Source organism: Taeniopygia guttata, chromosome 17 (assembly GCF_048771995.1).
Source record: "Taeniopygia guttata chromosome 17, bTaeGut7.mat, whole genome shotgun sequence".
Taxonomy (NCBI): domain Eukaryota; kingdom Metazoa; phylum Chordata; class Aves; order Passeriformes; family Estrildidae; genus Taeniopygia; species Taeniopygia guttata.
The window spans coordinates 5,896,781-5,922,794 of record NC_133042.1 but is presented as its reverse complement, the minus strand read 5'-3'; the positions used below and the strand labels follow the sequence as shown (position 1 = coordinate 5,922,794).

General features: G+C 46.1%; 2 protein-coding genes and 1 long non-coding RNA gene across 4 annotated transcripts in view; 2 read left to right on the top strand and 1 right to left on the bottom strand.

The window, feature by feature from the left end:
• ZER1 (zyg-11 related cell cycle regulator) overlaps positions 1-18,601 on the top strand; it is a 19,303-nt gene extending 702 nt beyond the window's left edge. The window contains exons 2-17 of one of the 2 annotated variants that reach the window (XR_012058508.1): positions 3,216-3,479; positions 4,328-4,478; positions 4,773-5,209; positions 6,105-6,281; positions 7,367-7,481; positions 7,970-8,116; positions 8,358-8,531; positions 9,093-9,308; positions 9,962-10,003; positions 10,337-10,456; positions 10,900-11,015; positions 11,129-11,317; positions 12,284-12,381; positions 12,659-12,761; positions 13,737-14,744; positions 14,782-18,601. Coding sequence is in view for 1 of the 2 variants with exons in the window: in XM_030286806.4 (XP_030142666.1) it covers positions 3,322-3,479; positions 4,328-4,478; positions 4,773-5,209; positions 6,105-6,281; positions 7,367-7,481; positions 7,970-8,116; positions 8,358-8,531; positions 9,093-9,308; positions 9,962-10,003; positions 10,337-10,456; positions 10,900-11,015; positions 11,129-11,317; positions 12,284-12,381; positions 12,659-12,761; positions 13,737-13,794 (2,301 nt within the window). In the remaining variant the exon portion in view is untranslated. Of the gene's footprint in view, positions 1-3,215; positions 3,480-4,327; positions 4,479-4,772; positions 5,210-6,104; positions 6,282-7,366; positions 7,482-7,969; positions 8,117-8,357; positions 8,532-9,092; positions 9,309-9,961; positions 10,004-10,336; positions 10,457-10,899; positions 11,016-11,128; positions 11,318-12,283; positions 12,382-12,658; positions 12,762-13,736 lie in introns of both variants that reach the window. The other variant, XM_030286806.4, reaches the window with a different exon arrangement.
• LOC121470857 (uncharacterized) lies at positions 7,652-21,217 on the bottom strand. Its single transcript, XR_012058515.1, has 4 exons — positions 21,081-21,217; positions 20,006-20,195; positions 19,377-19,441; positions 7,652-13,372 (listed from the first exon to the last, which is right to left on the bottom strand). It is a non-coding gene; the product is annotated as an uncharacterized lncRNA (long non-coding RNA).
• Positions 20,276-26,014, top strand: ZDHHC12 (zDHHC palmitoyltransferase 12). Its single transcript, XM_030286804.4, has 5 exons — positions 20,276-20,795; positions 21,088-21,224; positions 22,143-22,229; positions 23,354-23,520; positions 24,014-26,014. The coding sequence occupies exons 1-5, from the start codon at positions 20,711-20,713 to the stop codon at positions 24,321-24,323; spliced, it is 786 nt and encodes a 261-aa protein (XP_030142664.4). The 5' UTR covers positions 20,276-20,710; the 3' UTR covers positions 24,324-26,014.

The following is a 26,014-nucleotide window of genomic DNA, read 5'->3' as shown; positions in this document are numbered from 1 at the left end:
CATCAATTAATAAAATCACAATGATTTGCAGCGGCAAGGTGCCAGCTAAAGTGACAGTGCAGTTTCCTTTCAGAACATAACCCGTGCCAAACGCTGCATTTACATTACATTTGTAATTCTGAAGTCGCTGTAATCAGCTCATGTCAGTGCATATTGTTTGCCCTCTCCTTGGATGAGTCCCTGATGCTGGAACAGTCAGCTTTGCCAATCATTTCTGTAGCTGCAGCGTAAACGTTGTGTGGTTGGCGTGGAGCCACAGTGAGTCAGGCTTGGCTTGGCTCCGGGCACTGCCCGGAGAGAGGCTGGGAGAGATGATCGGTCTGAAGTCCAAGGGAGAGGATATTGGCACTGGCAGCCCCAGGAGAGGTCCCGAGCCTCACGTGCCAGTGCAGCCTGGAGTGCCATAACAGTGAGTTGCAGCCTGGAAATAAGCAATATTTGCAAAGAGGCAGGTGGGTCCTGGATGCTGGGGAGGGGGTAAGCAGAGCTGCCTGTACTGCACCTGGGTTTGGGTCTGTGAGTAGCAGGAGGGTGCTGTTACTGCACAGAGAGGGCTGTGTGCCCATGGAAAGGGCTCTTGTGTGCCTGCTCCTGAGGCTCTGAGGAGCTCAGTTCCTTGGTGCACTCAGGTGGAAGTAAGCCTGTCAGAGAAATAAATTGGAAATAATACTGGCAGCTGAAGTTCTGATTATTTTTCAGTTCTTGCTCTTGAATTTTCAGCGTTTTTTATGCATCTGTCTTTACCAAAACCCACATGGCACCAGGAAGCCCATTGGTGGAAAAGCACCGGTGGCAGTCACTAGGCAGCTTCATCCTGTGTGAAGCTTCCCGAGGAGAACAATTAGACAAATGTTAATGATTTTTCAGCCTCTCCAGTTCTTTTCTTTTTGTCACACATTGAGGTTATGACTAGAGACAGTATTGATGAGGGCAGCTATTGGCACTTTTACTTCCCCCTCTGCTGCTGAGGTGTCACGTCTTCAGTCTAAAGAGGGAGAGACCAGCTTGTGTTGTCTGCTGGAGAAAAGGTCACAGCAGCTGCTCAGATGCATGTAATAAATCAGGAGGATGAAAGCTTCTCTTTGGTCTTATTTCAGTGGGACAGTTTAACCATTCTTGATATTAAACTTCTGCATGGGATTGTGTTGGTGGATCACGGGGGAGCTCAAAAGTTAAAGGGCAGCTGATTTCTTCAGGGCTGAGATCAACCAGCTGCATTGTGCTGCTCTCAGCAGAGAGGGAACAGAGGCTTGTCAGAGCCACAGGAAGGCAGTCCTTGCCCTCTGGTGCTCTGAGCTGCTTGGACAAGTCCCAAGCACTGGCTGTTTCCAGCTGCACGTGACAATAGATTGTCAATGGGAATTTGTTTTCGAGTTCTCTGGCCGTCGGTAGTCAACAGTGGAAGAACACTGGCTGCAGGGACCTCCTGTCTGATGGCACAGGGGAACTGGTAGGGACAGCAGAACACGCTTCCCAGCTGGTTCAGATCTTCCTGTTGATCTTGCCTTTCTGGAAAGATTCTCTCCAGCAAGCTTCAGGCAAAATCTGCGAGAGGGACTTGTTCTGGAGGTGAGGCCAATTCATCTCCAAAGCAGACACACAGGACAGCTTCCTCCCACCTGCATTCCCTTTGCCAGGACCTCCCAGCCAGGGAGACTCTGCACTCACTGACACATTTCAGCCTTGACTTCTCACCTTTCTTAACTCCAAAGGTGAGAACTATGGATTGTGGAGTTCTTCCTTTATCAAAATTGAAAACCCTCCATTTTTGTTGATTGGACCTCATGCACGCTCAATGGAGCTATTGTGGCACTACTGAGAAGTCTCACTTTTATGTTCTTGTGACCCCCACCTCAGCACTCAGTCACCAAAATAGCAAGTTCCACCCTTAACACCATGATTGGAGAGAGTTTAAAGTATAATTTGTATGATTGCTGAAGCTTTGGGTTTTTTTGCCTCAGCATTAGCTTTTAGAGTGATGAAGCTGAGGAATGGGAGTTAAACTCTTCTGTTTTGATACCATAGGAATGAAGGAAAGAGAGCAGCAGAGGCTTTAGAGAAGCAGAGAGCTGGTGACACACAAATGTCCTGCTATTTGCAGCTGCAGGATAAAGATCAGAAACGGAATATGGTTAAGGACATTTTGCAACAACTTCTCCAGCAATGGCTGCTCAGCTGTGGTAGAAAGAATAACTACCTCCACAGCATCAGTGTTCTCAGGGCCAGCAGGGACAGACTTTTGATAAGACATAGGTTTTATAGCAAAAATAAACATTTCAACACAATCTTTTATGTCTGTAGAAATATTTAGGAAAGTTTAGGTTTGCTTGTAATGTGATTTGACCCTTTGAAAGTGAAATTGTCACTGTTGATCTTCAAGCTAACTTCTCTGATAAGCCCCTAAGGGCCCCAGCGAGCAAGTCTGGATACCAGAGCAGTCAGGTCATTTCAAAGCAGAAAACAGGGATAGCTTCCCCCACTTGTCTGCCTCACCCATCCTTTATCCTGTTTCAAAGATGAAAAGGGCAAAAGCACCTTGCCTTTTTCCAGTTTAGTCAGTCTTTGTGACAGATTTGGGGTGGTGAGGGTGAGCTGGATGTAGCAGTGTCCAGCACAATCACAATCCTTGCCTTTACACTGCACTTAGGGGGATCCCAGACCGGTCAGTGTGTTTCCCTCTGGCTTCTGATCCACTTCATGCTCTAATTCAAGGACTTGCTTGAAGCTTCTGACTTGGCACTACAGAGAAACACAGAGCTCGAAAATGAAACTTGACTTGGAATGTTGGCAAAGAGAATGACAGGCAGGAAATACGGGGCCACAGATCCCACTGGTGCCTTACAAAGGATTATGCTGACAGTGAATGTTCTGCTGGTTTATCCAACCCACCCTGAAGGAAACCAAGCAGCGTGGCTTCTACCACTTCCCTTTCCGAGGGCCTTTGTCAGCCAGATAACCCTGCAATGAGGAAACATTTTGCTGTGTAGCCTCATTTCCAAACACTTCACACTAATTCATTACCACGGTATCCCCTTGGAGGGGGAATACCAAGGAACTAAGGGCACACTGCCAGAGAGGCCAAACTGCTGCAGGTGCTTTTGAGGTCAGCAAGTGATGAGCTGTAAATACAACATCCTGCTGGTGTGACAGCTTTGTGGGACACTTGCAGTTGTTGCCATTCTCAATGCATCTTTTTTTCCCCTCTCTGCTTATAGCTATCCTGATGGCCCCATAAATTCATCCCAGTACTTCATTTGAGGGAAAGACCTCCTGCATCAAACGCTTCCTTCTGCTCTTCCCCTCCCCATAATTTCCCTCAAGATGGCATCTGACAGTCCTGAGTCGCTGATGACCTTGTGCACTGATTACTGCCTTCGCAACCTGGAGGGGACTCTCTGCTACCTCCTGGACAACGAAACGCTCCGGCTCCATCCCGACATCTTCCTGCCAAGCGAGATCTGTGACAAACTTGTCAACGAGTATGTTTCAGGCCTGGTTTGGGAAGGAGCTGGGAGCACAGAGAAGGGGGAGTATAGTTCTCCAAAAAGAATTATGGGAAAGAATTCATAGGGCTGTGTTTTTCCTGCTCATCATGTTGGCAAATAAGGGTTTGCACGAACGTCGGAAAGAAGTGTTCCCTTTTGTACTGTTATCATTCTAATTTCTGTGGTAGTCACCCTTTCCAAGTTAGTCAGAGCTCAATGAGATGCTGTAAAAAGGGAAATGAAAAAAGTAAACCCTGAGTGAAACAGTCACTGCTTCTTCCTAGAATGTCAGTGAGCAACAAGGAAGCCTTCCTATTTCCTATCACTGAAACATTACAACACTCAGTCCAAGCAGAGAAATAAGAGTGCAAAGTGCTGACAGATGTAAAATTTTAAGGCTGCTGCTCCCATAGTTTTATAAAGCTGCTTTTTTCCAGGGATTTATGTAATTTGGCTGTCACAGTCTCTCTTGGCTGAACTTGTGCCCACAAAATCTGGCAGAGAATTCTGGGCAGCTAATTTCTGAAAAATGGGGGGAAAAATCATCAAATTACTAAGTTTAAACAGCTAGGGAAAAAATTCCTGGAGTCTCTTCTTGACAGAATCCAGTTTACTCACACATACTGAGTCCTGCAGAAATCTTTGCCCAGGATTTTCCTACAGCTCATTGGTTTGTGCCAGAAGAGGTGGGTGGGCTCCTTTGCCCCAAAGGCTGATCTGGGTGATACTGGGAGGGGGTGGATTGGTGTATGCTCACAACTCTGTCATGCTTCCTTGTCACCAGTACAGGTGGCAGAGCTGTGGCTGAGCTTGTGCTGTGCTAACCCCATTGCCCCACACAGGTACGTGGAGCTGGTGAAGACAGACAGCATCTTTGAACCCCATGAAAGCTTCTTCACCCTCTTCTCAGACCCACGGAGCACCAGGCTAGCTCGGATCCACCTGCGGGAACACATGGTGCAGGACCAGGACCTGGAGGCCATCAGGAAGCAGGTGGGGTTTGCACTGACAGCTGCCACATCACATAGCAGCACTGCTGCACTGGCACCAGCTGGAATCACAGACACCCAGAGATTCCCAAGGCTTCATCCTTTACTGTCCAGGTCTTCTTTGGACTAACCTCAGCTTCTCCTTTCTCAGCTCCCAAAGCCACTGTTGGGAATGGCATAGGACACTGGTCGAGTTGGGTGGTACATGATTTCAGACTGTCCCAGTGGGAGCTGTGGGGCAAACAAGGCGGGCACTTTACCTGTGAAATATCTCTAACCTTGATTTCCCTTTTTTCAGGATCTTATTGAGCTCTACCTGACTAACTGTGAGAAGCTGACAGCCAAGAGCCTACAAACCTTGGTGAGCTTCAGCCACACACTGGTCTCCCTGAGCCTCTTTGGCTGTAGCAATATCTTCTACGAGGAGGAGAACCCTGGGGGCTGTGAGGACGACTGCCTGGTGAACCCCACTCGCCAGGTCTTGGTCAAGGACTTTACTTTTGAAGGCTTCAGCCGCCTGCGCATCCTGAACCTGGGCCGCCTGATCGAGGGGGTAAACGTGGAGACTCTGCTGCGGCCCCTGGCCTCCCTTGCAGCTCTCGACCTTTCTGGGATCCAGCTGAATGATGTGGGATTCCTGACCCAGTGGAAGGACACTCTGGTTTCTTTAGTGCTTTACAACATGGACCTTTCAGAGGAGCACATCCAAGTGATAGCACAGCTTCGCAAGCTCAGGTCAGCAGATCTGTTCTTCCTTCTTTATCTTCTCTAGGAGAGGTCTTTCAGGAATGGTCTTCTTGCCTGCTATCAGAGAAGCACACACTGCTGGGTTCAGCTTATAAACCTTCCTGTGAACAGGCTCACTCATTGTAAATATCTACTCATCACTGTACATATCTGACATGTCTAAAGCCAGCCTGAATTTTGCTTGTAAGGAGACACCACTTAGCAGAAATTTCCCATTGAAAAAAACAAAAAGCACATCTGACCCCATCACATCCACTTGATGTGTAACAGGTAGAAGACACTTTTGTGAGTGGGGTGTTTGCTCCAGTCTTTGGTACGAGCCAGCAAAGTCTCTCTGTCCTGTAAGGAACCCCACCCGTACACAATGGCTGGTCGGTTTGTCCAACCACTCCCTTAGCAGCAAGATTTCCTCAAAGCTTAAGTATTTAAATACCTGAAAGAAATCAGGATAATGTAGTAGCCTGGGGTGGAAAAATTATAAGATTGGGGAAGCAGACAAAAGCCTGTGCAACTTAATTTGTGGGATGAGGCAAGATACATTTCTGGGGATGCACAGATCTGGTGCATCTTAATCTCCAGGCAGAAATGCTCAGGTGGCTGCTGTGATGGAGTTTGGAAAAGGCAGTTTCTGAGCCTGGAGCATTTTGCTTTGTGATGTGTGGCTAGATGATTCACTGTGGTCCATTCCAAGTAGCTCTCTACCAGATACCTGTATGCTTTGGTTAGACACAGGGCCAGCTGCTGCTGCCAGAACCTACAGAACCACATTCCTGTATCTTGGGAAGGAAATAATGATAAATAATAATCACACTTGGCTCTGGTAGGGAGGCAGAAGCCCCAGCTAATGGTTTCCAGGCTGTGAGATGCTCTCTATCACTTGCAGGCACCTGGATATCTCCCGAGACCATCTGTCCAGTTATTACAAGTTCAAGCTGACCCGGCGGGTTCTAAACTTGTTTGTGGAAAACCTGGTGAACCTCACTTCGCTCGACATCTCAGGGCACACCATGCTGGAGAACTGCACTATCCCCAGCATGGAGGAGAAGATGGGCCAGACAAGGTAAGGGAACAGCAATTACTGAGGTCTGCTTGGATGGGTAGATCAGTCACAGATGAATTAAGAACAGTTCCCTCTTCTGAGTTCTCAAATTCTGTAGGTCTAATCAGTACTAAAAAGCAGGATACAACTCTTGCCAGGTTCCCCTGACAGTAGAGACTAGTGTGAGAATCAGCTGTGATTGCTGTATGCAACACATGTAAAGACTTGTAAGAGTAATAAAGAATTCATCCCATCTGCCTGCCATGCATATCTGAAGTATTTCAGTTTTTTTCCACACACATTCTCCTAGGGATCTTCTGCTGGATGTTTTTCTGAAATGACTCCAAAGCCCTTTACACATTTCCTACACAAAATACTCTTATCCTTGTGGAAATCCAGGCTCTTCTGACAGAACATTTATGCACTGAGTCAATACATCAGCACTCACAGGAGGGCTGAGTGTTTTAGAAGCTTGGAATCTAAAGGTCAGATTTGACCTGTATACTCGGGAAATCAACCCTTGGAAATCCTGTTGCCCCTCAGCAGAGGCATACCTAGAGGTCTGGTTTTCCACATCAGCCAAGAGCTCTGCCCTCCTATTCAGCACTTGCTGAACAGAAGCAAAAAAGTGAGACAGTACTGGTTCCTTTTCACCAGAGCTGCTGAAAATGCACTGGTTCTTGGTCAGTAAGGAACACGGCATCAAAAACAGTGTTCTTGCATGCTCACAGAAGTAGACTTAGCATGTCTATAACATTACAAATATATTGGATGAGTGAAATCCACAGCCCATAAAGAGGAAATTTTCACCCCAACTAGTGAATTTCCAGGACAAATTTTACCTGGGAAAGCTGCATCCTGTCTGCAGTAATTCTTACTGCAGGTTCCATTCAGCACGTTCACCTTTTACTCAGGATCACCTGGAATGAATATTTAGAGTTATGTTCATAAGCAGCTGCCTGGTATAAAATGAAGTGTTGCTTTTACCAGTGTGGGTATGAAGCAGTACAGTCAGAGTGAATGCAGGGCTGGCAGCCATCTCTGTGGCAGGAGACACCTGAAGAAACATGGTACCAACATGACAATCTCTTGTGTTTTCACCCCAGCATTGAGCCAGCAAAGAGCAGCATTGCTCCCTTCCGCGGTCTGAAACGACCACTGCAGTTCTTGGGCCTTTTTGAAACATCCCTCTGCCGCCTGACCCATATTCCAGCCTACAAGGTAAGGAGGCTGCAGGGATATTGGAAGTATGAACTTGTTAGATGTTGAAAGAACATGAGAACCCTGGCTGCCAGTAGAATGGAGCTCTTTGGGTCTTGGGTATAAGAACTGAGCTCCGACCTTTCAATAACTACTTCATAATGCAAGAAAACTGCCAGAAAGCAAGACCTGTACCCCACATAGTTTTTATAAGGATTGAAAAACATTGGAGAAAAGCATGGAGAAATGCTCCTTCCTGGAGGATGTCTGTGACTACAGAAAAGGATTTAAGACACTAGGAGTCCTAATTTTGAATAGCATCCTCCTGCCCCAAAGGTGCTCTTTCTCATCCCTCTGGACTGAAAAGTGACTCAACCTCTGTCTCATCCTGGGCTGAATCTACTCTCAGGGCAAAGGGAAGGTATACGCTTTGACCTTTCAGAGTTTCCTTATGTTGGTTTTTCTCCTTCATAATTTCTCCCCTGACTCCTTTTGCTCTTCCATGCCAGGTGAGTGGAGATAAGAACGAAGAGCAAGTCCTGAATGCCATCGAGGCTTACACTGAGCACCGGCCAGAAATCACTTCCCGGGCCATCAACCTGCTGTTCGACATTGCCCGCATCGAGCGCTGCAGCCAGCTGCTGAGAGCCCTCCAGGTAAGCCTTGGCCTCACCCTGACAAGGGGAATTTTGCACTCCCAGTCTTTTTTTCTACCCTGGGACACTGTATCAGGCCATTCCAGAGAAAGTTCCAGTAACACAGTGGAACTGGGTACCTTCATTTCCTAAGCACGTTCCTGCAATGCCTGGGCCACACTTTCCTTGCAGGCTTCTAACAGTCACTCCAAGAATTAGCAGCAAGTCCGTGGCACTGAAGCTCTGTGTTTCTTCTCTGCAGCTGGTGATCACAGCCCTCAAGTGCCACAAAGATGACAAAAACATCCAGGTGACGGGCAGCGCCGCGCTGTTCTACTTGACCAACTCTGAGTACCGCATGGAGCAGAGCGTGAAGCTGCGGCGCCAGGTCATCCAGGTGGTGCTGAATGGCATGGAGTCCTACCAGGAGGTCACAGTAAGAGCAGCCCAGGCACCTTTGGTTCCCGTAGTCCTCTTTCCCTGTATCAATCCTTTAGCCTGGTGTCAGCATTTGGGTTTCCACTACCTGCAGGGAGTTAAATAAGGCAGAGAAGCTATTGCCTGCCCAGGTCTGCTCCTGGTCTCCACTCAGCAATGGGGATTACCTACAGAGTGCTCCTTTTTATCCATCAACAGTGGTCAAAGTGTGTGTGTGACACACAGATACCTGGCACTGTCTGTGGGGTGAAATTATTGTGGATAAAAAAGAAACATCTCAAATCCCTGTACTGGAAGTCAGCTATATAGAGAGCCAATAGGCAGTGAGGAACTGGCTTGGAAAGCAGTGGGCCCTGGATAACTGGGTGGCCTTGTGAGACTGGAGTGACAGTCATGGAGCATGGCTGAAGGACAGCACAAGATCAGCGGGTAACAGAAATCTCAGTAGTGGTAGTCAGGCAGGAAGATGTTTTCAGTACCAATTAGCAAGGAAACATGAGATGGTGGGGTCTGTGCTTTTGTAGCCACTTGGCCCAGTGTTTGCTTCCTTTTGACCCAGGTCCAGCGGAACTGCTGCCTGACACTGTGTAACTTCAGCATTCCCGAGGAGCTGGAGTTCCAGTACCGCCGAGTGAACGAGCTGCTGCTGAACATCCTCAACCAGAGCCGGCAGGACGAGTCCATCCAGCGCATCGCTGTGCACCTCTGCAATGCCCTGGTCTGCCAGGTGGACAACGACCACAAAGAAGCTGTGGGCAAGATGGGGTTTGTCATGGTTGGTATGGTCCCAGGGTGTCTACTTATCCATAACCCAGGCTAGGACAATTCCCTTACAGCTGTCCATCAAATGCCTCCAGCTGTGATCCAACCTCGCAATATCACAGAAGGGAACCAGTGTCCCAGCAATGCTGACCTCGCCTGGAACCCACCCCTTTCCTTGCTTACTAGCACTGGAGGTTGTGATCTCAGAGACAGACTGGTGTGAGGGCAGGAAGGTACTGTAACCTAACACCTGACCTCACCACATCGGGTTATTTCTAGATCTGGTACTACCTTGTGACTGTCTCCTTCTGCTTCTCCCCAAGTTCGCATCAATTTCCCAACTGAACCCATATCCCCCACCTTTTCCAAGAACTGCAAAGGCTGTTGCTTTGGTGCAGTTATGGTGCATCCCAGACCTTGTCATACAGCTCAAAACTGACTCAATTGCAAATTCAACAGCTCAGGGACTGTGGCATATTTCAGCTCTGTGAATACTTACAACTTGGAACATGATCCAGTCCCACTTGTTTAGAGGAAAATGTATCAAGTAGGTTATCTGCAAAAGATCAAAATTGGCCATAACTGCTGTGATACTGCAGGGCTGGTTAAGTTTTAGCTCCATGATTTTTGAATTGTTTCTCACTCTTCCCCTTTCTTTGCCCACAGACAATGCTAAAGTTGATTCAGAAAAAGTTGGCTGATAAAACGGTGAGTGTTTCCCAAAAAAAAAACCAGAGTCTTTTCTCTTCAGTCTGACTTAGGCACGGAAATCAGCCCAAAGTGCCAGCTCAGCTTCTCTAACAAACACAAGACATCTCAGCTGATGCTGCAGAATTTCCTGTTCAGGGTGAGGGCAGGGGAATGTTAACAGGGAGGCAAAAATATTAAACAAAAAAACCACCTACTGAAAAGCTGAAAGTGAACAACAAGGTTTTCTTAGCCTCTGAAGTCATCTAGGGTGATGCCAGAGAGGAAACAGGTGATGGGTTTGCACCAGGCTCCTGCATTAGCAAAGCTCTGATTCTGTCCTCTTCCCTATAGTGTGATCAGGTGATGGAGTTCTCCTGGAGTGCCCTCTGGAACATCACTGATGAGACCCCAGATAACTGTGAGATGTTCCTTAACTACAGTGGCATGAAACTGTTCTTGGAGTGCTTGAAAGTAAGTGTCTGATTGTCTCTGGAGAGATGCTGACAGGAGCAGTGGAGATGCAGATGCCTGGGCACGATCCCTGGCTCTGCTCCTCTCCAAGTATAACTTCCTACACTTTACAAACAGGAAAGAAAAAGCTTGTGTAAGTTCTTCTTTCTCACATCGTTCCATGCAGCCAGTAGAACAGAGAAACTTACAGTGAACACATCTTCCCCTTTGCCCATCTTTGTTCAGCCCCCTCAAACAGAGCAGCAGTGAACAGTGGGCCTGATTTTGATCCTCCCTTTTCACACATACCTTTAGCACCATTTGGCACCTGCCAAGGAGCCATTGCTGACTACCCAGAAATACTGAGCTTTCTAGATGTGCTGTACAGCCTTTATCCCAGGGCTGCTTGTTCTCAGCATCACCAGAGTCCTACCTGTGTATAATCCTGTTCCTTGCCTGGCCAGGAGTTCCCAGAGAAGCAGGAGCTGCACCGCAACATGCTGGGCCTCCTGGGCAATGTGGCAGAAGTGAAGGAGCTCCGCCCACAGCTCATGACCTCCCAGTTCATCAGCGTGTTCAGGTGAGTGCCTGGCTGGTGACCAGCTGGGCTCTGATCTCTTCTCCTGAACCACCTGGAGACTTGTGAATCTTTACAGTATCAGCAGTTCTAAGTGATCTCTTCTCTCTTGGCAGCAACCTGCTGGAGAGCAAAGCTGATGGGATTGAGGTGTCATATAATGCCTGTGGAGTGCTCTCCCATATCATGTTTGATGGTTTAGAGGCCTGGGGGATCTGTGAGCCTCACAGAGAAGAAGTTGTGAAGAGGATGTGGGCAGCCATCCAGAGCTGGGATATCAACTCCAGGAGAAATATCAATTACAGGTGAGCAATGGAAAAGATTGGCCCACTCACGGGAGCCGGGATTGTCACAGGAAGGAAACACCAACAGAAAGAAAGGAAGAGAGAGAGCCTAGCATGGAGGTTCTGTTCAGAGTGAAGGAGAAACATCTTCAGGGACATATTCTTTAGTGAGGGTTTTACATCTTTATATGTTACATAAAATGATGAAATTGGACACTTTACCTGACAATTCCTATGAGAGAAGTTTGGCAGCCCAGCAGAATTTCTCCTGCAAGTTTCTGCTGAAATTGAGTAGTTTGGGAAAACCACTCTCTGTCTGGGACTGCCTCAGCATTTTCCTCTGATACTGCTGTCCTTTGCACTCTGTCCTTTTCAGTCTTTTTGCTTCCCAAAGCTACATGCTTTCACTCTTCTCTGGGGCATATCTAGACACAGGTACCAGAAATCCCTTCAAAGGCTAATACAACTGCTGGAATCCTCTAAACCCCTTCCTGTAAGAGGTTATCAGGTACTCAGAATTCCCTTAGTCCTTGGCAGGAATCCAGAACTGGCATTCCAGTGCCTGTTTACAGTATAGACAGTATAGTACTGTTGTCAGAAGAAACAGAGTAATCCTTGCACCTCCACAGCCAGCTTTGCCTGGTTATAGTTTGTCTTTGTCCCTCCTCAATCAGTGCTGCTGGATTTCAGGTCTTGTGAGGAAATGCCTAATGGAGATGGAAATTGGTTCCTGGGCTCAGTTGCCTTCATTGCAGCTATTTATCTGAGCAGTGTGTTTGTGCTGAAGTGGTGGGGTCTGTAATCCTGCCAGCACTGCCCTGGGACACTGACTTAGCCCTGGTGCCAGAATCTTTGAAATGCCAATGGATTTACTGCTGTGGTATTTATTAGTAGATCCCTTGCTGTATTGTATTGCTGTTGAGTGGCAAAGATGTTGAAAGAAGTAGCTCTTGGACTTCTAACAACTTCTGTAATATTTCTGTGCAGGTCATTTGAACCAATCCTTCGACTTCTTCCACAAGGGATCTCCCCAGTCAGCCAGCACTGGGCCACCTGGGCACTCTATAACCTGGTCTCTGTCTACCGTAAGTTCTCGTTTTGAAATCATGTTCCCTGTACTGTAGAAGTTGAGGAGGTGAACCTGAGGCTGTCAGTAGAAAAAGTCTTGTGAGATAAACTATGCAGGTAGAGAAAACCTTTGAATGATGCAGGAATGTCCAGGCAGCACAACCAAATAAAGTTAATTAGACTTGGTGTGTAGGAAATTCCTTCACTGTTTTGATCCTTCTCCTTCCCCTCCTGCCACCCTTTGTACATTGTTGTGAGGGTTCACAAGGATCTGACTTAGTCTTTTCTCTACAGCTGACAAGTACTGCCCGCTGCTGATCAAAGAAGGTGGGATTCCTCTCCTGAAGGACATGATTAAAATGGCCTCAGCACGACAAGAGACCAAGGAAATGGCCCGGTAGGACACCAGTGCACCATCACAAGCTCTCAGTTTAGCCTTAGTTTAGTTTTTAATTCTTCCACATAAAGTGAGGCTACCAAAGCAAGGCCTGTAGTGATGTGTACAAGAGGTATGAATTGAATACAGGAGAAGCAGAGGAAAAAGAGGATGGAAACAGAGTACTAGAGATGTTTATAGGTGAGCAGTACACACAGATCATTACCAGGCAGCTGGGTTGTAGACTGGCTTGTTGAGCAAGGGAGCCACATGGCTAATTGCAGTTCTTAGGCCAGTAGTCTCCAGTTGCCACTTTTCCCTGTACTTGGGTGGGCTGCCTGTCTTCAGAATCATACTGGCCTGTCACTGAGCTGCCAGCTGCACAGTTAAAACAAGAGCATTTTTCAGAAAGTGGAGTCCATCACCCTTGCAATGACACTTTCTTTGGAGTCACCCTTTCAGAGCTGTAAAAGCCAGCTGCAGTTTCTGATCATTAGCAGAGGGAGAGCTGTAATTTCATACCTACAGGATGAATAGAAGAGAGAGGTAGAGATCTGGGAGTACATACCTGGTGAGTGGACAGCAGGTAATCCCACAGCTGAGGGTTACTAAATTCTGGAGGGGACTGGAGCCTGCAGAAGACAGTCACAGTTACACACAGTGCGTGGGATAGGATAGGTGACAGCACAGTAAAGGACAAACATTTGTATTACTGTATTTCCTGGTGGGATTTAAAGGCATCTGAGTTTTGGGTGTGCGGGTAATGAATGAATGGTCACAACTGGATCTGGATATGCACTACCATAACTTGACATTCCAAGTTGGGAGCTGCTTTTGTGGAGTTTACTGGTTTTGACACAGTTTGTGTCTCAGATACAAACAGGACACTGTTACACAGAAATCAACTCTGGGACAGTTCTTACCTTACTGTCCCACGGCTGAGGTGCAATAAGCTTTAAACTAAACCCTCTCTCCTTGTCCTTGTTTTGTCCATAGGAAAGTTATAGAGCACTGCAGTAACTTTAAGGAGGAGAACATGGACACTTCCAGATAGAGGCAATCACCCAATGCCTCTTGCCAGCACTGTATCCAGCTTCTCTCTAACTCACTGTACATAGGGAGGACTCTTTCTTACCAACTCGCCCGTTGGAAGGAAACTTTATGTGTGTGTGTGAGACCCTCAGTAGATGAAGGTGAATAGGGGAGGGGGGAGGGACTTTTTGCACAACAAAATGCTTTCCTTAACTTAGTGGACTTTTTTGTTATGAAGTTTCAGGTTGAAGTTCTGTGTGTATGATTTCTGTATAAAAAGAAAACAAAAAACAAAGACAATTACATTTATGTATCTTTTAACCTTTTATTTTAGACCACACAGAGAGCCTCAAATGACCATGAGCTTGAAGACCTAGTTGTGTGATCACTAGTGTGACATGTTTATTTCCCACTTTTTAGAAAATTCCCTTTTGCTGTACTGCATGAGGTCCTGTGATGTCTGCAAGAACACCAGTCCTGAATCAGCATTGGCTGCTCAGTGGGGCAACAGGCAGTGATGAGTTATTTACTTGGTTAGAGAGGCTGGGGGACACAATACCAGAGAGATAGACCAAAAGAACTGACATTTCAGTGAGACTTGGAAATGGAAAAACTAGAGAAGATCTTTGAAGCTAATTCACTCCCTTAAGGGCATTTTAATAGAAGACTCACATTAATGGAAGCATTGCTAATTCTCTGTGGGTCATTTGGAAGTAAAACATTCCCAATAAAGTCAAGAGGTCTGTTTTGTCCCCATTGGCAGTACAGTAGGATCTGCCAGCCCACCCAGCCTCAAAAAGTCAGGGATGACCAGTAGAATCAGTTATTCATTCTTGGCTACACAGAGCTTCTCTCTCAAAGGGAGCATGTGCAACAAGGCACAAGGTTTGTTCACAAAGGGCTACACATCTTCATTCCAGTCCTTCATCACCTTTTTTAGTTGTGTTCTGTTTTGTAGGGAAGGGCTGCAAGGCCAGAATATTTCCCTCTGCATACTATTCTCTGCGAGGCCCTAGTCCTGAGCAGCTGAACCCCCTTGTGCAAGTCCCAGGAAGGGATGGAGCTGTTCTGCCCTTCCTCAGTCTGTGTCATCACAAGCTGTGCTCAGTGGCATCATAGTCTCCCTTCACAAGAAGCTCACTGCAGCACAACTGCTGGAATTGGAGGTGAGGAGTCTCCAGGCCCCTCTGAAGGGATTGTTCCACCCCAACATCTTCCCCCTATTTGCAGAAGCAGAAGGCCCTATTCCTGTCTAACTCCCAGAAGCACTTACAGTGCAGTCCCAGTTCCATCACCAACATTACTCCAGTCTGTGTGACACAGGTGAGAGCAGAGTCCCACTGAGCTGGTCTTCACTTGTGACAGTCCAGACCTATAATGGCTCAAGAAGCTGAAGGCCAAGGTTTGCCTCACAGCCAGGCACTCAACAGCACAGTTGTCTATGTCATAGCCCACTGCTCAACACAGTTCTTTGACAAATCTTCCCTTAGAAGGGCTCAGAAAAGATGTCGTGCCTGGTAGAAGGAAGATGAGCCCATGGCCATGCAGGCTGGGACATTTCAGGCCTCAGAGCACAGTAACTCGCTGCTCTCTTCCCTTGTACACTTTGCTCTCGGATTTGAGTCGCTGCTATGAGGTTCTGCTAATGCTCAGAGTTCATGTTGTCCTTGTGAGCACGTTAGGGATGGATCCTTGATCCACAAACTGACACTTTAACTGACAGAACACAACTGCCTGGAGAGGTTTACTTTTACTGCCAATACGGTGTTATTCAATGTCTTTTTTTTTTCCTTTTTAACCATATGTCAATTTGTTTTGGTATTGTGAGATCTGTACTATTTTCTTTTAAGTATTTTTCAAACTTATATATATTTTTGTGTCACTTTTAAATTGTTTTCATAAGATTGCAAAACTTGACAAATTATACTTTTTTGCAGTCATTTGAAATGTATTTTTCTCTTATTCCTGTTTCCCAAGAATTTGTGTCCCTATGAGCTTTTAGATGGGAAAGCATATTTCAAGATCTGTTTTCTGTGTAACATTTGCTAATCTTCCTTCTAGATGCAAAACTAAGAGGGGCTGCAGCCTTGGTTGTTAGGGGAGTCAGGCTTTGCTCTTTAACTCCCCATTTAGTGCTGCTGTCCTTGGGAAGTTGTGTCACGTGGCAGTACCACCCACCACATCTGCTTCCTTTCCAATGCCCATGTAGTGAAAGCTCCTGTCACTAAAATCTTGAGCCAACTGACAAAAAGCACTCAAGATTCTGATCCTGTTGGCAAGGTGGGAGTAGAGCAGAAGGGGACAGATGACAGATACGAGGTATCAGAAAACCTTGTCCCCAGAAAGCAGCTGCCACCCTGGGGAGACAGTGGGGCTGGGAAACTCCCATCTCAGCTGGAGCAGATCCCAGCCTCTCACTGCAATCCAAGCCAAGCAGTTGGGCTCTACTCTGAGACTTTGGCACAACAACATAAAGGCCAATAAAACCAATGGCTTGGTTTTATCTCCCTTGAGACCCCCAAAGGTTTGGGTTTTCCAAACCAGTGCTTCCACAAATTGAGCAGTTACTGGAGTCTCACCTGCTGCATCCCAAACTAACAAGATCCACACTGCATCAAAGCTGTTTCACACTGCAGAGGAAACCTCTGTTGTCACTGCTCACAGACTCTCAGCAAGCTGTACCTCAGCCTGAACCAGGATAAAAAGATTTCAGTTTCAATAAGGAGATGAATGTAACCAGGCCAGCCTGACAGAAAAGCTCAGCTTGCTGAAATCTGTCACCATTCCCAGGTGAAAGAGGGAACTCTTAACTGGGCAATTACAGAAAGCCTCATGTAAGATTTTGAGTCAGGCCACCAGAAAGGTAAATGCCTAAGGCAGCACATTAAAAGGAATAACACCCCTGTTAGAGTAACATGAGCTTTGCCTACTTTAGGTGTCTTCAAGATTTTGTGAGCTGAAAAATAACATTTTGCCCTCAGTAAGGATCAAAGAGTAAAAAGTATCCTTTGAGCACCAGAGCACAATCCAACAATTCCCATAATTGGAAGTTTGAAACTAGTTTGGGCCTCAGTTTCCCTAATTGAAACAGTGGCATATGCATGACCTGCAAACATTTTTTGGTGGCAAGGATTTAACTGGTGCCATAGATGCAGAGCTGAGGACAGAACAGGAGAGTTGCCTGCAGACATCACATCAATGTTCTGCAAAGGAAGGGAGGGCAAAGTGGCAGATTTTTTATGAATGTTTAATGTAAAAGGGGAAGTCGGATACCCTGAAATGCTTGACTGCTCCAGGGATGCCTCTCAGGCCTTCCAGCTTTGCTGAGTCCAAGGAACAAGCCAGGAAACTTCAGCTCCACACAAAATTATACAGCCAGTGATCAACCCTGCTCAGAAAACAAGAATGGGGTTCTATTTTTCAAATGAAAATCCAGCTGTAGAGAAGTTCACAGCACGTAAGGGTATTGCAGAAGCACCCCTTGTGCTCAGTAGCTGTTGGCCCACTCAGACTCTTCATGTTTTCACTACTACATTTCCTTTAATATTCCAAAGCTTGGCAAGCAGAGCATGAACATGACTCAGTAGCTCCCTGCAAGAGACTGTGCAAAGAAAGGAACCCTCTACCTGAACTGTGTGTGGTTTCCTTCTTGGCTGGAGGCTGCTCTGTCCTCCGGTGGCCCTTGTTAGTGACCCAGCGGTGCCAGGTGTCCATGTTCTCTGGAGCAGATAAGAGCAAATTGATGAGCAACTTCCCACCAGTGCTTCCATTTTACAAAATCTGTGGGAGGAATTGCTCAGAAGGATTGGCATCTACTTGGATGATGTTTAACACCCAGAAGCACCAGACTTTCTCATCTAGACCAAGCCAAGAAAGTTTAGCACTGATATTTGTGGCAATCAGAACACTGCAGATAATTCATCTGCACCACGGCTGCTGTTTCCCTGCACTTTCCTACTGAAATTATCCACTTCAGCAGTGAATGCTACCAAGCTTGTCACCTTGGCTGGGCTTCTGCTGCTGTCACTCTGGTCTCTGCAAAAGATGAGTGCAAAGAAAACTCTCGGAGCTGTGAGTCAATTCCCTCTCATTACCTGAAGAAGGCAATTAATTACCGATAGGGCAAGAGCTAGAGGGCACTGCAGTCAGGCACTATCCATAGAAAAGACATTTCCTCAAGACTGTTCAGGGAGGAGTTTGCCACAGCTCAGGTGTTAGAGGACAGCTTGTGCTGGAAATAGATAATTAAAAGTAGGGAAGCAGCTGGTCTCCAAGACAACCATGTATGTGGATGAAGCACAGAGGGCAATAGTCATCAGGAATAGATGAAAAGCAACATGGAGGCTGAAGGAGAAGAGAGCACTTAAGGAATGAGGGAGATACTCTGCTGAACTGAAACACTTCTGCTTTAGCAGACTGTTTTGATTTAATATAATTGTCACTGATTCTCTCTGTAACTCTTTTCTTGTTTTAAAAAAAGTTTTTAAGCTAACTAAATATGTATTTCCTTGTTTTGCAATGAAAATACCCTCAGTAATAATGAGCAAGTGTCTCCTTTTACTCTGTCCATGGACCTGCCTGATGCTGAGGTCTGGTTCAAATGTTTATACCTGGTGAAACTGAGCAAAAAAATCAAAATGCACAATTCTTTCTTCCTTACAATTCTGAATGAATTAATTTTTCTGTTGTATCCATTGGATACCCTCTGTGTATTAAACCTAGCGCTCAAGAGTGTCTTCTTCCTTTGTTCTATGAATGTGGTTTTACTTAGGTACATTACTGGTCCATTGGCTGTCATATATTTAATTAAAAATGAACTGCCACATGTTGATGATGCTGTTCAGTGCCTTTGCCTTTCATCACTCCAAAAATCACAATACTGCTTGTCAACAGAAGAAAGCAGTGGAGGACGAAGCATTGTTAGGAAATTGTGTGAGAGGAGAAAATAATCAGGACAATATTTGAGTGTCCAGATTGCTCTGAACTCTGTAAATGTATCTACAGCTTGCACTCAACAGCCTAGGCTTTGTAAGGGGCAGGACCTGAGCCCTTAAGAGAAGCCAATCTGCTTTAAGGCCAGCCTGACTTTCTTCTTAAGACCCTGGTCCTGGAAGGGCTCAGTACCAGGTAGTTCAGTGGTCACTGTGGAGTCTGTAAAGGAGCAGGATGGGAGGAGCATTTGTATGAAACTGAACTGCCTCTGAAAACGTGCTGTGTTGTAAGTCCAGAGGGATACCTTAGCCTTCCAGCAGCATGGGATTCTGAGCTGGAATGCCATAGGAACCAAGATTCTCCTCAGGAACTTACTAGTAGAGACTTTCTATAACTAAGCCGAATTTCAACCAGTCACTGAGGCTGAAACTCTTGAGACAAGAAATGAGTTCTGATCTCTGTAAGACAGGTTTCAAAGCTGAAGGAGTAAAAAGAGTAACTTGCACCCAATTATTTTAATCACAAAGAGTGAGAATATATTCCTTAGGACAGATTATTGTAGAACATAAAAATGTTTCTACTTTCAAGTGTATAATACTATTACTATTCAAATTTCTTTCATTAAGGTTTAAAATTTACACCTGTCTGTGAAGAAGGAAAGACACTACCCACCTTTTTCTGAGCACCAGTACAGCCTGAGGTGTCTGAGGGAAGAGAGCCATAGGCTTTGCATTTACCTAGAATTTAAAAAAAAAAAAAAAAAAAAACAAAAAAACCAAACACAAAAAGAGTTTGAATAATTTGAATAATTGCTGGAAACTTAGTCAACAATTTTTGTTAACATTTTAACCTAACTGTCTCAGGTGAGACAGCTTTAAGTGACCCACACAACCAGGTGCTTTCCTGGCATCAGCAGGTGGCCACTGACTCATGTGAAGAGACTAAAATAATCAATTTGTGGGCAAACAATGCCAAAGAATCCACTACCAGGTGCTGGAGGGTAAATTTATAAAGAATATTATATTTCTTTCCAAATTTTTATTGGGAAAGAAGGTAACAAAATCAGCAAGCTATTATCTATGTTAAAACTGAAAGTAAAGAGAAAACACTGATTTTGGAACTTTTATAGATCTGTGATGACATTTATCTCCCTTAGACACTCAAAGTGTAAACATATATGTGCTATAGTCACCTCGGTGGTTTTTTGTGGGGTTTTTTGTTAGCAAGAGACAAAAAGGCATCTCAGGTGCAATTCAATTGCTTTTATGTGTCTGTTCCGGCTGAGAAGAGTCCATACACACCTGCTTCCCTCGGCAGCCCTCGGGGGTGTTCAATTACCTCACCCAGCCAGGAGCCTCCTGATTGCAGCCATCTCAACCAGATCAAATCCCTCCTCGAGTTATGTCAGAGGTTCTCCAGGCTCTGTTTGGTTAATGGGGCCGTGTAGCTGCTTACAGCCAGGCACAGCCTCTCTGCGCTTCTTCCCGGGGGCTGGAAAACAACACATGGAATAACCACGTTGGTTGAGAGCAGGATTAACGCAGAGTAGCGCCTCGGCAACCACCTCCAGGAGCCTCTGAACGGCACCTGCTGCCCGACCCATCGCTGCCCGAGCTCCCACAGCTCTGCACGCCCCGCAGCGTCTGCTCCGCTGTAACGGAGGCGCTGAACACTCTGCCCAGCCCTGCGCGCCAGAGCCCGGGCTGAGGGCAGCGGGAGGGCAGCGGGAAGGGCTCAGGGAAAACACATTCCTGGAGGAAAGGCCCCGCAGAGCACAACAGCGCCGGGGCGGTACGGGGCACAAAATGAGCCGAGCAACCCCGCCTCACGGTGTTTGCCCGCGCCAGGGCTGTAACCAGACCCACAGCCCAGCGGAGCCTCCCCCGCAGGGCTGGGCCGCCCTGGCCCCGCCTCGGGGCGCTGCCCGTGTCCCGTCCGGCCCTGCCCGCGCTGCCCTGAGGCCTTCCGGGCCGGCGGAGCCCCGGAGCCGGTGAAGCCGGGGCGCCATGGGCGCAGGCGGGCGCTGGGTGCGGGCGGCACACACGGCCCTCAGCGCGGCGCTGCTGCTCGGGCTCCTCCTGCACCGCACGGGTGAGGCGGGGCCCGGCCGGGCTGCGGGCAGGGGCGGCCGGGCCGGGGCCGCTCCGCCCCCGGGCAGGCGGAGGACGGGGATCGTGCGGCCCCTGCGGAACATGAGCTGCGCCCGGGCGTGCCCCGAGGGCGGGGAGGTCTGGGGAGCCCCTTCTCAGCCTCTCCTCTCTCCGCCTGGTCTCTCCCCATTTCCCCTTCATAGATTCGGGACCCCTTTGTTGAGGCCAGAGAGAAAAATCCAGAACGCTTCACAAGGAGCTGCTGCTCTCTGTCTTTTATGGGTACCTTTCAGATCTGCAAAGGCAAGAGGAGCGCGGGGAGCTGCTTCAGCCGCTGATCTTCGTTTTGCTGGTTTTATGCTCGATCCTGCTGTACTTCAAGGTGTCTCTCATGGATCCGGGTTTTGTTAAGCCTGAAGAGGAAGTGAAGGTAAATCCCTTCATGAATAGAACAAAGTGGAGTACCTGCAAAGTCTATAGCCTTTTCTGCTTTTTTTCCACTCTGGTAGATAAGAACAATCTGAAACAGGTTTTTTTTTGTGCTGGCATGAAGGACACATGCACAAACTGTTGGAGACGAGGACAGACTGTCTCACACTGGTATTTTGTAACAGCAATAGGGCTGTTAAATGTGCCTTTCACACCACACTGCCCTTGTACATAACTGTGCCATTTGAGCTAAAGTCCTCTCCTAGAGCAGAGGCTGCAGTGCCCTGCAGAATGTGTATATGACCTATTTTACAATAACCGCTGCTAAGTGGTACAAGTGCAAAAAAAGCCCCGAACTGAGGGGCAGGCTTGGCAGACAGTGCTCTCTGTAGCTCTATTTATTGAACTCTTTATGGATTTGTTGCCCTCTCAGAGGACATGTCCACAAACAAGTTACAGTGAAATAAATGGAGATGCAAAATTTCAGTAACTGCTAGTCTGCTCAAGGTTCACTGCCTTATAGACTGTGTAGGACAAAAGCACGGTCAATCTTAGGCATCCATCATTAATGTCAGTGTTGGCTGTGTATGACTAATTAGCAGTGCTCATACTGAAAATACATTGTTACTGTGTTTAGAAGTGAAGTCTAACCTTGTTTTTGTCCCAGACTGTATCTTGTCCACAGTTATTTCTGCCTCTGCCTCACATTCTTTGGAGGGTTACAGTAACCTGTTCTCTCTCACTGTACCATAACTGTCTGCAGCTTCTGTAAGTATTCTAATGAATTATTTTATTCCTAATGATAGAGATAACAAGCACTATGTAATTGTTAAGTAAAAATATGCAGCAAGACAGCTCAGTTATGCCTAGACAGCAGCCCAAGAACCCTCCTCAGTCCCTCCCTTTCTCTTTTTTGTAGGAAGGTAAAAATAAAGGACAAGGTGTGGTGATCCCTCTGATTTCAGGTGACATTAAGCTGCGGCGCTGTGGTTACTGCCTGGTGAAGGTGGGCATCCAGAACATGCTGGAAGAGAAAGGGATGAGTGATTTGAAAGCTTATATTGCTCTTCAGCTGCTGTTGGTGGACTGTAATTGCTGCTTAGAGAAGGGCAGACTGTGTAGCTACACAAGTAATAGTAATGGACACTGGCACACAGACCAGTTTTCCAAGGCTGAAACAAGTCCCTGCTGGCTTACAGAAACAAGAATATTTTTTTGCCATGAGAAAATTGTATTCCACATTCTTACTGCCATGTCAGCCAGACCTTGCAGTACTGTCAAAGAAGTTATTTTGAAAATACCTTGATAGTCAGAAAGGCAGCTGAGCGTAACATGTGGGAACTGCTCATTGTTGTGAACTTGTTCAGGGCCTTAAAACAAAAAAATATTGGCCTGGATGGTAAAAGACAGCATGGAGGAGAAATTACAGCAATGCAATTAGCTCTTAAAACAGTTTGCCTAAGCCTAGAAAGGCTTGTTTTCAGTGATCCTTATCAGTTTAATGAAATTAAGCATTACCCCAGCTCCCATAAATTCCTGAAGAGTATCAACCAGGAGGAATGAGCTTATTGCAAGAGGGAAAGCTGGCAAAGCACTTATACACTGCAGGGGACAAATCCTAGGAAGCACTACTTTTCTCAGCCAAGTCTTTCACCTTCTCTGTGCCTGGTAATTGAGCTGTTTTCTGTGTTTTCATGTATTCACATGGAGGCACTTCTCTGTGCGTCGCCAAAAAGCATCACATCCCTGCCCACTCTATTTTATAGTAGTGGTTCTAGTTTTTCACCTCAATACTCTGGCTCATGCTTTCCTGACTACACTGATTGGCTTTGTCTTCCTCCTTGGGATGCTGGACTTCCTATAATAGGTGGATAATAAAGAAAATGTGTAGATAGGAGGGTGGGAGAATCACTTAATTTGAATGCCACTCATTTGGGTCTCCATCAGGAGAATCACACTCCCTTTGATTTTTCTTAGTGATGTTGTTGTGCTGTTGTCTCTCAAGTGAGTGTTTTAGAACCAATACTGTGGAGAAAGACTGATTTGCATGATGTTCTCTTCTACCAAACAGGAGTGGGACAGCCATGAACTGTAGCCAGGGAGTTTTTTCTTTTCCTGATTCTTTTGCAGCAACCCATGCGAGCCAGGCACTGCCGGTTGTGTCAGCACTGCGTGCGGCGCTACGACCATCACTGCCCCTGGCTTGAGAACTGTGTAGGAGAAAGGAATCACCCCCTCTTCATAGTCTACCTGAGCGTGCAGCTTGTGGTTCTGCTGTGGGGAGGCCATGTTGCTTGGTAAGGCTGGGAGATGGCTTTTGGACCTCTGAGATTGCTGAAAGTTGTAATGCTCCTTGGGCTGGCATAGAACATAGCAGTGGCTGGACTGGCTTTGGATCTTCACCCTCTTTTGCATCCTAGAACCCCCTAATATTGAGAGTCTCTGATAATTTAGGTTTCATTGTTCATTTTGCTTCAGTCCCTGTAACAGAATCTTTGTTTACACATTCAAGTGCTGGAAACTCCAACAGGGTTCCAGCTGTTCAGGAAAGGAGTTAACACAGGGTGATTGTGTCTCACAGCTGTCAGGAAAACAGCATCTTCTAAACTTAGATTCCAATCCCTATGGTGCAGTCTCTCAGGACTTCATAGTATATTAACTCTCTGTAATCAAGGATTATTAGCAGCTCATTAGTTAGAAATCAAACTTAAATATGTCATCAGGTTTGCTTAGGTTATGAAACTAGTTCTGCTTCTTTAACTGCAGATTTATTTCTGTTTGAATTGAAAGGTCAGGCCTCTACTTTGAACAATCCCAGGAGTGGCTGCAGGACAACATTTTCCTCCTTGTGTCCTTCCTCCTGATATTCATATTCACCATTGTGGTCCTGCTGCTGCTTGTTTCCCACCTCTACCTGATCTCATGCAACACCACGACCTGGGAGTTCATGTCACACCACCGCATCTCCTACCTGCGGCACTCCGAGCTGGAGAACCCCTTTGACCAAGGGATAATCCTCAATCTCTGGGGATTCTTCTGTTCACACCACATCACTGCATGGGAGGACATCTATTTTCACAAGAACAGTGAGCCTGTCTAGTCCCAGTGTGCCAACACACCTGGCAGGCTGCTGGGTAAAACTTTGCTAATGCAATAGCTGCTGTTTCCTTGCACTGAACTTCAGTGCATCATGGACTATGCAATCTGCTCCACAACCTATTCATCTGCAAATTACATTTCAGGGATAGTCAGGTTTATTTTTTATATATAAATAACACTGTTAAAGGCAAGAATACAGTTCTGGGAAGGGCAAAGCCAGCAGAGCTGACTTCCAGACTGAAGAAAGTATCTCTCTAAATTTATTTCCTTTTGTTAAGTGCATCCACATCTCTCCAGAAGAAATGCAAGATTAGTGTGACTATTCGTGTTCTCTTCTCAAAGGTCTCCCTCGCCTTTTGCTGCTAGGGAACAGCAGCAATTACAGATAAAACCAGCCAGGATCAGTGTAATTTCTGTGGCCTTTTTCTTCAGCCAGGTTCTGACTGAGAACTGCAGTGCCTTTTGGCAGTAGCATCAGGCATGTAAGAGAAATATTTGAGTAAATATTTAGAGAATCAAAAGCAAATTTTATTTTGTCCACATGCCTCAAGTTAATGCTTTCCATGAAGACTTAAGGCTTAATACTGATAATGTGCATAAGAAAGAGCTGTAAGACATCCAATTAATCTTATGAGATATTTAACCTGTATTTTGTGATGCCCTGAGCAGCTTCCTCACAGCTTTTTAAGCTGATGATGCTGCTAACAATTCACTGTTTCGAATCAAGTCAGTGAAGAATGATACCATCACTTTTCTTTGGACAGAAAAGTAATAATTGGCTACTGAGTTATTTCTGCAGATAATGTTGTGCTCAGGCCTTTTTGCTGTAGCTTGGGAGAGAAGCAGGAGCAGATGTGGGTATCTCGTGCCTAACTAAAGTAACACTGTTGGTAACACTACTACTACCTCAACTCATTAGTGACATTTTCATAAAATAATACAATTTAGTGCAAGAGAAAAGCTGCCAGGTCCTGAGATTAAAGATGCTGACAGCTTTTAGGACAGCAGCAAGAGGATCTGTTTTCCATTGAAATAAAAGGTCACACTTCAGATTTCCATGGGGAACTAAAAGGAAGTTTGGGATGACCGATCTTAGCTTTAAAACAAAAAAGGCTGTGGTGTGAATTTTAGTCCTGACCCTTTTCTGTTGAAACAAAAACAAACAAAACAAGAAAAACCACCACAACAAAATGTTAGTTAAAATTATCTTGTGCCTTAATTGTCTTGGCTCAGGAATTAACACTAACTCAGAAGCACTCAGGGTTTAAAGCTGATGAACACTCATGAAAAGATAGTGTAGTTACTAACACAGCACGACACACCAAAAGCAATTTAAATGCAGCAAAAGATCCCTTTTTTAAGTAGCTCTAGAGTTTGTAATCTGTGCACAGTCTGTTTTGTTCAGAGTAGAAGCTTTATCAGAGGGATATCAGAATGCTAAGGATTGTTTTTGTAAAGCTGCTACACCATTCAGAAGTATTCTGCAGTTTGCTTGTGTTGCTGTGGTACCTGCTAAAATGTGGATCATCTGTCACACTGCAATTCCCGGTTCTTCAGGTCAGGTGAAAGTTTATCAGCAGGTACAACAGCTCAAAAGAGTTTTGCTCTGTCTGATATTTCTTTAAAATACACCTGGGTGTTAATTTACCTTTTTTTTTACTCAACCATAAAGATTAAATATGCATTTTTAAA